At 44.2% G+C, this 13,968-nt stretch overlaps 1 protein-coding gene across 1 annotated transcript in view; it reads left to right on the top strand.

Annotated features, from left to right (window-relative positions):
- The first annotated feature begins 9,516 nt into the window (after positions 1–9,516).
- SNAPC3 (small nuclear RNA activating complex polypeptide 3) overlaps positions 9,517–13,968 on the top strand; it is a 37,852-nt gene continuing 33,400 nt past the window's right edge. Inside the window, exons 1-2 of the mRNA XM_029919372.1 lie at positions 9,517–9,911; positions 10,625–10,702. Of these exons, the coding sequence (XP_029775232.1) occupies positions 9,595–9,911; positions 10,625–10,702 (395 nt within the window). The 5' untranslated portion in view covers positions 9,517–9,594. The remainder of the gene's footprint in view (positions 9,912–10,624; positions 10,703–13,968) is intronic.

The raw sequence follows: 13,968 nt of genomic DNA, 5'->3' as shown, positions 1-13,968 counted from the left end.
CAGCCAACCCTCAACCAAAAGAATCCTTTACATATGAGTGTGAGAGTGAGTGTGTGTGTGTGTGTGTGTGTGTGTGTGTGTGTGTATTTCACAAAGGTGAGAGCAAAGGAGAGAGCAAAGAAGGTAAGTAGGTTTGCTCTCCCTTGACTCTCTTTGACTGTCCAGATTTTTCCCAACCAAGATGGCAGGCAACACTAAGACAAGAATGTCCCCAAGTGGTGTCCTACAATTGGAGATGCTGGTCAACAAGATGGGATTGAGGAGGAAGGCTGGTAGACTCAGATAAAAAGGAGCGGTCAGATATCTGAGGCCAGATACTCCCCTTACACGCTTTAGGCTTCTGCAATCTTGCTTGCCTCTCGCATCAGCCAGGAGCTTCGAACCAGAAGCTTGACTATATGAGTCCTGCCCAATCCAGAAGCACATATGTACAAAAGAGCGGTCAAGCCCAAGCTGGACACTCAGCCTTTAGAGGTGACTCCCCTGGGCTGGCACCGGTGTGGAATAGTCTTTTCTGATTCCCCAAGTGCTTGTCACTTGTCTCTTCCTGGGCACCGAGTACTTGCTGTAACAGGACCGATAAATAAAAAGTCAAAAGATGATCTGAGGAATGAAGAGGCCACGGGATATGAAGAGCCCATTCTGACCAAGCTCACAGTCAAAAGGTGACTTGAATGGGTGCAGTAGCATTTAGCATTCTGAATCAGTCATTCTTGGAAATTGCTGTTCAAGTATACAAATCTTCATGCATTTTTATTATCATCAAACATGATTCTTGCTCCTGTGCTAGCAAACTCTTCTCTAAGATGTATCCTTATGTGTTATTCTGGCTTAAACCCCAGGGCTTTGCTCCATGAGGGTCTCCTCTGGGTGTCACATCTTCCGTTCTTTCTATCACTTTTGTGCTCTCCTCGGTCTCTCGACAATCTCACTTTTTATTATGGCTTTATCTACCATCTTCCTAAACAACTCTACACTTACTAAACAACTCTACTCTTAGCACTGTTTACTTTCATTTAGGTTCATATTTTTCTCTCTCTACTGGGTATCTCCACTGGACTTCAAATTCCTATGCCCAACAGTGAACTCTTGATATATACCTGGATCTGAGTCACAACTCCATGACATCCAGCCATCACTGATGCCCAAGATTTCTTTATTGTCCCCCCAAACCAGAAACCGTCAGGGAGACCTAGTCATGCATGCAAAAGCAAAGGGCTTTATTATGGGTTTAGGCTCACCGGACCTAAACTCAGGCTCACAGACTTTACCAGCGCAGTGGGTCCATGCTGAGAGCCCAGAACAAAGGCAGGGTAGGGCCTTTATGGGTTTGGGAAGGGGGAGTTATAGGAAATTGTGACATAGGTACAGTGATCCAATCATTACTATACAATATTATTGACAGCAGGTTTAACCATTCACATTGCCTAGAGTATTCGTTACTTTTGGGAGGACCCAATCACAACATTTAGAGTGTTAACCAATTACAGAGTGGACCCAGGACCCTCAAGTAGGGCGTGACTAGCCTTAGCTTCTATCTCTAGGCCTGCCCTTAGAAATGTTAGGGGTGTTAGCTGGCCTTTCCTGATTGGGCATTACAAGGGTGGTCCCTCCTGCCTTGGGCAATGTGTGCCCTTCTAGTGTCTAATGATTCTGAGAAACCGACACCTGGGTCTCCAAGGTCAGAGGGGAAACTGGAAGCCTGTCATTGAGTCAGTTTGATTCAGACCTGTGTCCTTACAACTGAAACTTTCTCAGCCTCAAATTCTAACTGGGAAAAATAAAAATATCCACCTTAGACAATTACTCTGAATGTTACTGTTTCTCTCCCACACATTTGCTTCCCTATTTGTTCCCTAGGTCTATAACATTATGGCCGTCTTCCCAGCTATCCAGGCTGGAAAGGTTAGAACTATCCTCCTTCCTGTGCCTCTCATATTTCTTGTTCATTTATGTTTCTCTCATTGATCCTTTTCTCTATTCCTAGAGAGCCTCCATTACCTTTTGAATGGACTATTACAGATGTGTCCTACATTATTTTCTTGCTTCTTGTCTCTCTGCCCAGGTTCCTCCTACAACATGCTTCTGTTCACTTCACTCTCTTTATCAGTTGTCTGTTGCTGTGTGACAAATTACCTGAGATGCAGTAGCTTCAAATAACAAATATTTATTATCTCTCACGGTTTCTATGGGTCAGGAACCCAGGAACAGATGAGGTGGGTGGTTGCTGTTTAGAGTCTTTTCAGAGGCTGTAGTCAAGTGTCTGCAAAACTGCAGTTACCTCAGCCTGGACTGGGACTAGAGTGTTGGCTTCCAAGGCAGCTTCCTGATGTGCCTGACAGGTTAGTGCTGGCGGTTGGTGATAGGCCTCTTCCCAATTTCTGCACCACATCAGCTTCTCCACTGCACTGAGTATCCTCCTGACATACAGCTAGTTTCCCCCAGTGGGGTGATCCAAGAGAGCGCAGAAAAATTGTTCTTCAATAGAATTCTTAGGTGGGGACAGAGGACAGATCACAAGCAAACTTACTTCCTGTAATATAATTTATTGCTGAATTAGCTGTAGTAGGAAAAGACTATAAACAACCCAAATGAACTTCAAAAGAGGACTGGCAAAAGAAATTTGACAGATCTAGGGGCACCTGGGTGGCTCAGTCAGATAAGTGTCTGACTCTTGGTGTCGGATTGGGTCATGAGCTCACAGGATGTGGGTTGGAACCCTGCATATGGCTCCATGGTCGCAGTGTGGAGCCTGCTTGGGTTTCTCTCTCTCTCTCTCTCTCTCCCTCTCTCTCTCTCTGCCCCTCAGCTGCTTGTGTTCTCTGTCTCTCTCTCTCTCAAAATAAATAAATAAACTTAAAAAAAAAGACAGTGAAAGAATTAGGATGCTCTGTATATATTATCATAAAAGGATGTCCAAGATATAACCTTACCTGAGCAACATGAGGTATAGAATACAGAGCAGCATATATAGTATATTATCACTTGTGCAAAAGGTACGTGTGTGTGTGTGTGTGTGTGTGTGTGTGTGTATGATTTTTTTTGAAAGATACACAGGAAACTGCTAACCAGAGGTATGGATGCCTCCAGGAATCTAGAAAGGGGCTCTTGCATGGCTTGAGGAAAAGGGAGAAAGAGAGTCTTGCCCTGTATATTTGTATCTTTTAAATTTTATGCCATGAGAGCTATTGCCTATTTAAAAATTACTATTATTATTATTGTTTTAAAGTTTATTTATTTTGAGAGGGGAGTGGCAGAGAGAGAAGTAGAGAGAGAATTCCAAGCAGGCTCCACACTGTCAGCATGGAGCCCAACACAGGGTTTGATCCCACCAACCTCAAGATCGTGACCTGAGCCAAAATGAAGAGTTGGACGCTTACCTGACTAAGCCACCCAGGTGCCCCTATTCCTCTATTTAAAAATCTAGATCAGTTGTATACCTCAGAGGAAAAGAAGCTAAGGCCAGAGAAAAAGAATAAAATAGATGATTTAGGAAAGATTTAGATCAGAGAGAACTAGATGGAGATACAGCTTGGATAGACAAAACTGAAATGATGGAAACCTGATTTTTGTCTCAGGTGAGGCTCTCAGTGGCCTATAATTGAATTCTGATAAGGAGAACTTGAAGCAGAATTGTTCTAGAAAACAAACTGAAAGTTCACATGTGGAATTACATTAACTAGGAATGGGGCAGGTGGTAGAGATATAATAGATCAGAGATCACAAACTGTGGGCCACAGGCTAGATGACTCTGTGTGTTGTGTTTGGCCTGAATATTATTTTTAATATTTTTTAATATTTGTTTTTGAGGGGGGAGGGGCATAGAGAGAGGGAGACACAAAGTCCAAAGCAGGCTCCAGGCTCTGTGCTGACACAGGCTTGAACTCTTGAACTGTGAGATCATGACCTCAGCTGACGTCAGATGTTTAACTGACTTAGTCGCCCAGGTGCCTCTGAATATTATTTTTAAATGTTACATGAGCTGTTAAAAGTAAACTGAGGCGTATGAAAAAAATTCTTTTACAAGTCTATCTGAGCAAAAATTGATTCAAATCAGGCAGTGCCAAATGGAAGTGGTTAGGAGGAGCATCCACTGGGAGAAGCTTGGAGAGAGGTGTTTATAGAGAGAAGGCAGCAGCAAAGCAAGGAAATTAACTGACTGTAGTGTAAGCCTAGTTGGCTGTTTGTAATTGGTTGTCTTTAGCATTTTGGTTTTGTAGCTTTGATACATTGATGGACTTAGTGTTTGGTTTGCTTACATTGGCCACCATGGCATTAGAGCAGTCTAATGGCTTCTTTGTTCAATTTAACAAACTTAAATTTGTCACTTCTGTTTTGAAAGCTAAATATCTGACTTCTTTAGGACTTTTGGGGGCTCCGGTAGATGAGGCCTGCATTTCCTACATGTTAGACATTGCAGCTCAGGGTATCTATGTGTTTAAAGGAGCCGGTTCCTGTGCACTTTGCCGCTCTTGGCACCTCACATCCTCCTGTGTCTTGCACCTCTGGTTTACTGCTGCTCCTCGGTTTGCCACAGAGCCCACAGACAAGCCAGTGTTCATCACCTCATAAGCCCATATAAGCATCTCAGGCAAGGAAACCAAAGCTCCGAGCCAAACTTTGAGAGCTCATGTCTCCCTAATTCCTACTACCAATCAAGAGCCAGAAGAGTAATATACAAGCTGATATATAGAAGAGTAACATACAAATAGTATACAAGAAGAGTAATATACAAAATCTTGGTTTGTGCCATTACCCAGAACTCCAACTCTATTTTTTAAAAAATTTTTTAATGTGTATTTATTTTTGAGAGAGACAGAGTGTAAGCAAGGGTGGGGGGTGGGGGGCTGCTGGTCAGAGAGAGAGGGAGGCAAAATCTGAAGCAGGTGAGGCTCTGAGCCAGCAGCTCAGAGCCCAATAAAATCATGACCTGAGCTGAAGTCAGACGCTTAACCGACTGAGCCACCCAGGTGCCCCACCAGAACCTCAACTCTTAATCGTAGGCCACCACCTCAACCTAATGGTTGGTTCCAATATCCACAATTGGGAAACCTTAGGGTTTTTTTTTCCTCTGTCAGGAATCATACAGAGCTCACCAGAATTACAGCGACTATACCTATCCTGGGAGTATATGTATGCCCACTTTTCTGCCTCCTTTATGCTATTGTCTAGTTTTAGTGCCAGGTTTAGCAAGCTTCTTGTCTTCTGCCAAATTCACCAAAGGATGGGAAGCTGCCTTTGCCATGGCCTTGTTGGGAGGAAAACCTTTTCCTCTACTCTCTTGGATTCCAGTATTGGAAGTCTGTGAATTATTATTATTTTTTAAATTTTTATTTATTTTTAAGAGAGTGAGAGAGAAAGAGAGAGAGATGGAGATAGTGAGAGGGGCAGAGAGAGAGAGGGAAAGAGAGAGAATCCCAAGCAGGCTCCATATGTCAGCATGAAACCCAATGTGGAGCTTGAACTCAGGAACTGTGAGATCATGACCTGAGCCAAAACCAAAGTCAGTCGCTTAGCTTAACAGCTTAAGGACTGAGCTACCCAGGTGCCCCAGGCAGTCTGTGAACTAAACTGACATTAAATGATGGATTAAAGCAAAAAGATAGGGGCCCCTGGGTTCCTCAGTTAAGTGCCTGACATTGGCTCAGGTCATGATCTCACGGCTGGTGAGTTTGCGCCCTGCACTCTGTGCTGACAGCTTGGAGCCTGTAGCCTGCTTCAGATTCTGGGTCTCCCTTTCTCTCTGCCCTTCTTTTGCTCACACTCTGTCTCTGTTTCTCTAGAATTAATAAATATTTTTTAAAAAATTTAAAGAGAAAGGACAGATTTTTATTCACATATGTATGATGTGTGGGAGACTCCACAGAAAAATGTGACTCAAGGAGATGGTTCAAATTTGGGTTTCTCTACCATCTTCATAGAGGCAGCGGGGGAGAAGGGCATTTACAGGAAAACAACTGACTTCATAGGGGAAGGAGGGGAAGGGCACTTATGGGAAAACAAGTGACTTTTAGGAAAGATAAACAGGACCTGAGGAGAACAGATGGGAGATACGATAGTCTTATAACAATGAATGTGAACCGACTTCTAAGTCCACTTCTTTGGCCACAAGGAGGAGATTTATGACCATTGAGTTCTTTGGGGCAGCTCTGCATTTAGGCAGACAATTGAGTTCAGGGGGAAAATGCCTATTCTCAAACATCTTCTGCTCAAAATACTTTTTATTCTGCAGTGGATACTATGGACTCTTTCACCCTTATACCAAGAGAGGCTGCTGATAAAAAGACTCGCCTGAGTGTTGATGGCTGCTGGTACTCATCACAAATCCTTTCCCCATGGATCCTTGCAGTCCACACCTCTCAAACTGCAGCTCCCGGAGCCACGCCACCTTTCCCTGATATGGTGATTCTGGTCCTGCCCCTACCCACTGCTGCTCAGGGACCATTATGGTCTCCACTCCTGTAGCCATTGTTACTAAATCCCTAGATGGGTTTTAGAATTCTACCTGAAGTGTGACCTCATTCTCTGGAGTGAGAGCTCCCCCTTTTGAGAGGTTAGAATCAAGTCTTACAGACCCTGGAAGGATTATTAGTCTTTAGGTTGCAGGACTCCTCCAACTCAAACTAGTTCAAATTAAAACAATCTCGGGCTTACATCATGACAAGTTTAGAAGGGGAAGATTCCCTTAGCCACAATGACAAATGACTTCTCTCCATTTTCTGACTTTGCTTATTTAAACTCTTGGCTTTCTTTCTTTTAACTCGTAGGCAGGCTGATGGGTCACATCCTTAGGTCCTCAGAATGGAAGAAAAATTTCTCAGTTTATAGATAAAACCCCAGAGGAGGATTCTGCATGGTGCTCATTGAATCACTTATTCATCCTTAAACCAATCACAGTGGCAGTGGCAGGATTGTATGCCTGGCAGCCCCAGGAGGACCAAAAAAAAGTAGGGATGGTCAGATCTAAGAAACAGGATGGCTTAGATGGTTGAGCGTCATAACTTTGGCTCAAGTCATGATCTCACGGTTTGTGAGTTTAGTTCAAGCCCTGCATCGGGCTCTGTGCTGATGTCTCAGAGCCTGGAGCCCACTTTGGATTCTATCTCTCTCTGCCCCTCCCCTGCTGCTGTGCACACCTGCTCTCTCTTTCTCTCTCTCCCAGAAATAATAAATGAATAAACTAAAAAAAATGCTAGGCAGACAAAAACAACAGATGTTTCCTACAATATGTTGATAAATACCAGAGCTCCTATAAAAAGACGTATGATCTAATTAAAAATTGGCAAAAGACTTGAATAGACATTCCTCCAAAGAAGATATACAAATGGTCAAGAAGCACATGAAAAGATGTGCAATATCTTAGGTATGATATGCAAATCAAAACCACAAGATACTACTTCACATCTACTAGGATGGCTACAATCAAAAAGTCAGATAATAGCAAGTGTTGACAAAGATGTGGAGAAATTTGAATCCTTATACAATGTTGGTGGGAGTGTAAAATGGGGCAGCCACTATGGAAAATGGGCAATTCTTAGGGCACCTGGGTGGCTCAGGTCATGATCTCATGGTTTGTGAATTTGAGTCACGCATCCGGCTCTGTGCTGACAGTTCAGAGCTTAAAGCCTGCTTCAGATTCTGTGTCTCCCTCTCTCTGTTTCTACCCCACTAGCACTCTGTTCTCTCTCTCTCTCTCTCAAAAATAAAATAAAAAGATTTTTTAAAAATTAAAAAAAAGAAAATGAGCAATTCTTCACATGCCTTCACATAATGACTATAGAGAAAGAGAAAGACAGAGAAATAAAAAAAAATATATGAAAGAAATGAAAAAATATATATCTGCACAAAAAAACTTGTATATGAATGTTCATAAGCACATTATTCATTATAACTAAAAAGTAGAAACAACTTTATATATATATATATTTTTTTTTAATGTTTATTTTTGAGAGAGAGAGGGAGGGAGGGGAAGAAAGGAGACAATATCTTAAGCCAACCCTGTGCTGAAGAGAACCCAATGTGGAGCTGAAACTCATGAGCACTGAGATCATGACCTGAGTCAAAGTCGGTCGCTTAACCAACTGAGCCACCCAGGTGCCCAGAAACAAATTTTGTTGGGATAAACAAAATGTGCTTTACCACTTAATGCATATTATTCAGCCATAAAAAGAAATGATGTAGCTACATGCTACAATACGGATAAACCCAGAAGCTAATCACAAAAGACCACATAGACATGCCACTTATACTAAGTACCCAGAATCTGTAAATCTATCGAGACAAAGATTAGTGACTGAGTATGGTTGAAGGAGTTGAGAGGATTGGGGGTGGTAGCTCAAAGGTACAGGGTTTCTTTCTGGCTGGTTATTCTCAAATCCATTATGGTGATGGTTGCACAACTCTATAAATATCCTAGAAACCACTGAGTGAACACTTAAAACGGGTTAATTATATGATATGTGAATAATATACTAATAAAGAACCATCCAGGGCTCCTTCTATATGTCCTGCAGAGTCCTTTGGGGCCTCTCAACGACGGGGGTAAAGTTTCATCTAAAGCTAGACAGAGTTCCAATCCTGCTTCTGTTTCCTAACAGTTAACTCCTTCCTCAGTACCCTGGGTGGGATAATCCCTGTCTGACAACGTTGTGATTTTCAAAAAAATACATCAGAGCTAATAATGTATACAGTATGTGATACATAGTTGACGCTACAGTTAACTCCTTCCTTGGCCGGATAATCCCTGGCAACGTTGTGAATTTCAAAAAGATACATTAGAGCTAATAATGTATACAGTATGTGATACATAGTTGACCGCTCTATTGAGCACTATCGTGCGTGTGTACAGCAATACATGGGGAGATTTAAAAAAAAATTTTAATATTTAATTAATTAATTAATTTTAGACAGAGACAGAGCATGAGCGGGGAGGGGCAGAGAGAGGGAGACACAGAATCGGAAGCAGGCTCCAGGCTCTGAGCTGTCAGCACAGAGCCCCACGCGGGGCTCGAACACACAAATGTGAGATCACGAGCTGGGCCAAAGTCGGAAGCCTAACTGACTGAGCCACCCAGGCGCCCCGGGGAGATTTTTAACGACCAGGATCTGGAGGTCCGGTCGAGTCAGTGGTCTCCTCCCTCGCCCCCCAGCTCTCTCAAGCTCTGGGACCGTGAGGCAACAGCACAGCGCAGGAGTCCCGGAGTCAAGGAAAAGTCCCGCATCCCAGGGCCAAACACTGCAATGAACGGGGATCGAAGGGCGTTACACAGGCCGCCCAACCTAGCACAGAGCGATGCCACGTAACCGCGGGGGACGGCAATGCAACAACACAGATTACCCCGGACTGAGAACCCAACCAACCGCTGCTCGTGTATCCGCTAGCGGAGAACAATGCGCTCAGCCCTGCGCGCGGAAGCTTGCGGTGCCGCGCCCGGGGGCGTGCCCGGCCCGGGGCCTGCTGGGAAATGTGGTGTCTGAAGCCGAGCCCACGCGATACCGTAGCTCTTCGGACCGAGCCCCGTGCAACTACAAGTCCCATTACGCTCCGCGAAGTCTTGATCGTCCGGCTTTTGCAGGGAAAGGAGTGGGGTGAACATGGCTGAAGGCACCCAGGTTGACCCAACGTGCCGCGGGATGGGTAGCAGGCAGGACCCGGGCTCCAGCAGTGGGAGCTGCAACTTTCCAGAGTACGAGCTTCCCGAGCTAAACACGCGTGCATTCTATGTGGGTGCTTTCGGGGAGCTGTGGCGTGGCCGGTTGCGCGGGGAAGGGGACTTGTCGCTGAAGGAGCCGCAGGCATCCGAGCTGCCAGGGAGCCAAGGGGTCTCCGAGTGGGGCCAGGAGGATGCTGCGATGGCCCGGGATCTGGGCTGCAGCCTGGAGGCTGCAGCGGAGCTGCGGACGGTGTGCGGGTGAGTGCGGGGCCGAGGGGCTCTTGTTGGTTGGAGACAACATGAGTGCAGCCTTCCTCCTGCGCTTCCCTGGGACCATCCTTGGGAGGGCCTGCGATTTACTCCCCGGGGTAGAAGGGCCGCCCTTTTAAAGCTTTAAACCTGCTGGAACCCTGGGAGATGTCCCGTGATCGGAATGCACAATTTCTGCGAGTTGGAGTGAAGGGACGAGAGAGCTGCCTGAAAGATTAATACCCCCCCGCCCCTTAAATTTTTTAAGTGCTTGTTAATATAGGGAAGCAATCAGAGTAACTGGTGATATGTATCTGCCATTGACATCACACTTTGACAATGGAGGAGCGTTAGCAATGACGGGGCTGGAAGGAGATTTAACCAGAGGATTAATAAAACCTTGATTAACTGTGGTCCCTTTTGCGGACCTTCCGAGTGTGCATTTACGAAAAATTTCCTCGAAGTGGCTTACATGGGGTGAAAATATAAACGATCTCTTTCTCCATTTAACAGCACTGGCCGCCATATATCAATCGGCCACGTATCCTTCCTTTATTTATAGAATATCGGCACAGAAATCATTGTCTCGAATTCGGGCTTCCTCTGAGCCGCCTGCCGGATTTTATCTGACTTCTTGATTGTTTAATGGTATCTTTAGGACACAACCCTGACTCTCTATGGACTAGATGGGTGATTGCTTTTCCTTTGTGTTTCTGTTTTAGCCTTGATAAACTAAAGTGCCTTGAGGAGGGGGAGGATCCAGAAGTCATCCCTGAGGACACCGACTTAGTTACTCTGGGGTATGGAAGATTTAACTTTTATTATGTGGTACTTATTTAAATATTTTTGCAACATTGTGTTATTTAAAAGTTGAAAGTATATACAGTTATCACTTCACCCCCTAAATTCAACTATTGTTGACATTTGCTTTAGCTCTGTGTATTTGACATACCTGCTGCGAGTCTTTCCTTTTTTATTTTTTTAAATTTTTTTTATGCTTTTTATTTATTTTTAAGAGACAGAGAGAGACAGCTGGAGCAGGGGAGGGTCAGAGAGAGAGGGAGATACAGAATCTGAAACAGGCTCCAGGCTCTGAGCTAGCTGTCAGCACAGAGCCCGACTCGGGGCTTGAACCCACAAACCGTGAGATCTGACCTGAGCCGAAGCCGGATGCTTAACCGACTGAGCCACCCAGGCGCCCCGCTGCGAGTCTTTTTCTATTGCTGAACCATTCAGTAAGTTTTCAGACGTAGTAATTTATACCTAAATACATAAAGCATATAGCTTCCAAAAGTTTCATTCTCCTCCATAATCAGAGTGGTGTTATTACACCTAAGAAAATTAGCAGTAAATAAATAACCATTAATGTCCAGTTCATATTCAGAATTGTGTTTATTTTTAAAAATTTTTAATGTTTATTTTTGAGAGAGGGAGAGAGAGAGGAAGGAGGAGGGGCAGAGAGAGGGGGGAGACAGAATCTGAAGTATGCTCCTTGCTGTCAGGGCAAAGCCCATCATGAGGCCGGAACCCACAAACCATGGAATCATGACCTGAGCTGAAGTCAGATGCTCAACCAATTGAATCACCCTCGCACCCAGATTTATGTTTATTTTTAAATGTGTGTTGGGGCACGTGGGTGTCTCAGTTGGTCAGCTCAGATCGTGATCTCATGATCTGTGAGTTTGAGCCCTGCATCGAACTATATGCTGACAGCTCAGAGGCTGGAGCCTGCTTTGAATTCTGCGTCTCCCTCTCTCTCTGCCCCTCCCCTGCTTGTGCTCTGTCTCTCTCAAAAATAAACATTAAAAACAAATGCATGTTTACAAAGATGCAGTTAATCTTAGATTTCAGTGCAAGCTAAATACTCTGATAGTATTTTTCAAACTGTTGTAAAGGACCAGTTTTGTTTTGTTTTCAATTTTTAATTTTGACAAATTCATACTTTTATAAAATAGGTTTCTAATGAATTACTAGGAGAGTGGAATGACAAGGCAAACTCTGTTGTCTGGCTTTTGATCTCAGCTCAGGTCTTGATCTCAGGATCTTGAGTTCAAGCCTTGCATTGGGCCTTTCTTGCTGTGTGTGAAGCCTACTGGGAAAAAAAACCAAACAAACAAAAAAAACCCACAAACAATAAAAGTTTGTGGGCTTTTTTTAGAACAAGGTTTATTATTACTATTATTTTTTAAAGATTTAAAAAAGACTGTTAAAGACAACTTTTTCCACAAAACTTCCAGGTCATTGTGCTTTTTTTTTTTTTCCCCATTTTTTTTGAAGTATGTCATTGTCTTGGATTTGTTTTTGTTGAAGTAGAGTTGATACATGATGCTTCATTGGTTTCAGGTGTAAAGCATAGAGTAATTTTTTTTTAAACACTCACTCAATTTTGAGAGAGATGGAATGCAAGTGGGGGAGGGGCAGAGATAGGGAGACACAGAATCCGAAGCAAGCCTGACTCTGAGCTGTCAGCCCAGAGCCCAATGCAGGGCTCGAACCCATGAGCAGTGGGATCATGACCTGAGTGGAAGTCAGACATTTAGCGGACTGAGCCACCCAAGCGCCCCAAGCCTAGAATGATTTGCCAGCTGTGTGTGTTCTGTGCTCACCACAAGTGTGGCTACCATCTGTCATCACACAGGGCTATTACAATATTATTAACTATACTGGTTCTCCTGCCCCTTTGTCCCCATGTCTTACTTATTCCACAACTAAAAATCTGTACCTGTCACTCCCTGTCACCCATTTGCACCCCCTGTAATGCCCAGAATTCGGGAGTCCCCCAGAAATGAACCACCAGAGTCAAAGCCAAAAAGCAAGGGTCGTTTATTACAGGTTCGAACCCGGGCCTCTGCTCACTCCAAGCTGGTGGAACGGAGAGAGCCAGAGAGCCCCGAACAAAGCGGGGGGTAGGACTTTTATGAGTTTGGGAAGGGGGAGTTACAGGAAATTGTGACATAGGTACAGTGATCCAATTATTATTACACAATATTATTGACAGCAGGTTTATCCAGTTACAACATTTAGAGTGTTAACCAATCACAGAGTAGGCCCAGGACCCAGGACCCTCACGTAGGGCGTAACTAGCCTTAGGCAATAACTGATCTAGGCCTGCCCTTAGGAATGTTAAGGGTATTACAAGGGTGGTCCCTCTTGCCTTGGGCAATGTGTAACCGCCTAATAGTTCTGGAGAGACTGACCTTTAGACCTAGTTTAGAGGGGAAACTTAAAGCCTGTCATGGCGTCTACCAGGTTCAGACTCGTGTTCTTAACACCCCCATTCCCCTATCACCTTTCCTGGTAGCCATCTGTTCTCTGTATTTATGGAGCTGCTTTCTGCTTTTTGTTTACTTGTTTTGCTTTTTAAATTCCACCTGTAAGTGAAATTGTATAGGATTTGTCTTTCTCTGTCTGAATTATTTTCCTTTAGCATAATAGTCTGTCCGTGTTGTCGCAGATTGCCAGAGTCTAGCTCCTACAGGTCCCGGGGTCCCCCGAAGGATGACGGTGCAGGCCAAAGAGAAAGTGGGAGAGCCTTGCGTTTTCGTTCTGATCCCCAGACAAGCACCGCTGCCCATCTGGCAGGCGTCTCTGTCTTGTCTGGTTCTCAAGGTTTATTTATGGCAAAAGGTACAAGGACAAGAAAGGGCAGTAAATGATTTCCAGTAGGTAAGTTTTACAACTTTAGCCACAGGCACTCAAGGTGTCATAGGTATTTTTACAAAAACTCAGGTCTAGCCTAAAGGAAATGACCTTTAAACAGCATTCTTTAGTAAAGGTCAGTTTTTTATGAGTAAGAGTCATTAGGCTGTTACCACTCTAAGAGGAAGTTCCCAGAAAGACAAGTTCTCAGGAGATCTGCTTGCTCTCATAGTCCCAAAGATGATAGATACATTTTATGCAGTAGTGACTATCACAAAGGCGTTCAGGCCCAGAAGGTATTCAGTTATCTGTATTGCTTAGGGGAAAGTTATGTGTTGCATTAGGGTGTATCTAGTTTACTTGCTTATCTTTTCCCTGACCAGCTGCAGTCATGACTCAGGGACAGGGCTTGGGGGGGGGGGGGGGG

Source organism: Suricata suricatta, chromosome 13 (genome assembly GCF_006229205.1).
Source record: "Suricata suricatta isolate VVHF042 chromosome 13, meerkat_22Aug2017_6uvM2_HiC, whole genome shotgun sequence".
NCBI lineage: Eukaryota > Metazoa > Chordata > Mammalia > Carnivora > Herpestidae > Suricata > Suricata suricatta.
The sequence above is the reverse complement of the archived record's forward strand: the minus strand, read 5'-3'. Positions and strand labels throughout refer to the sequence as shown.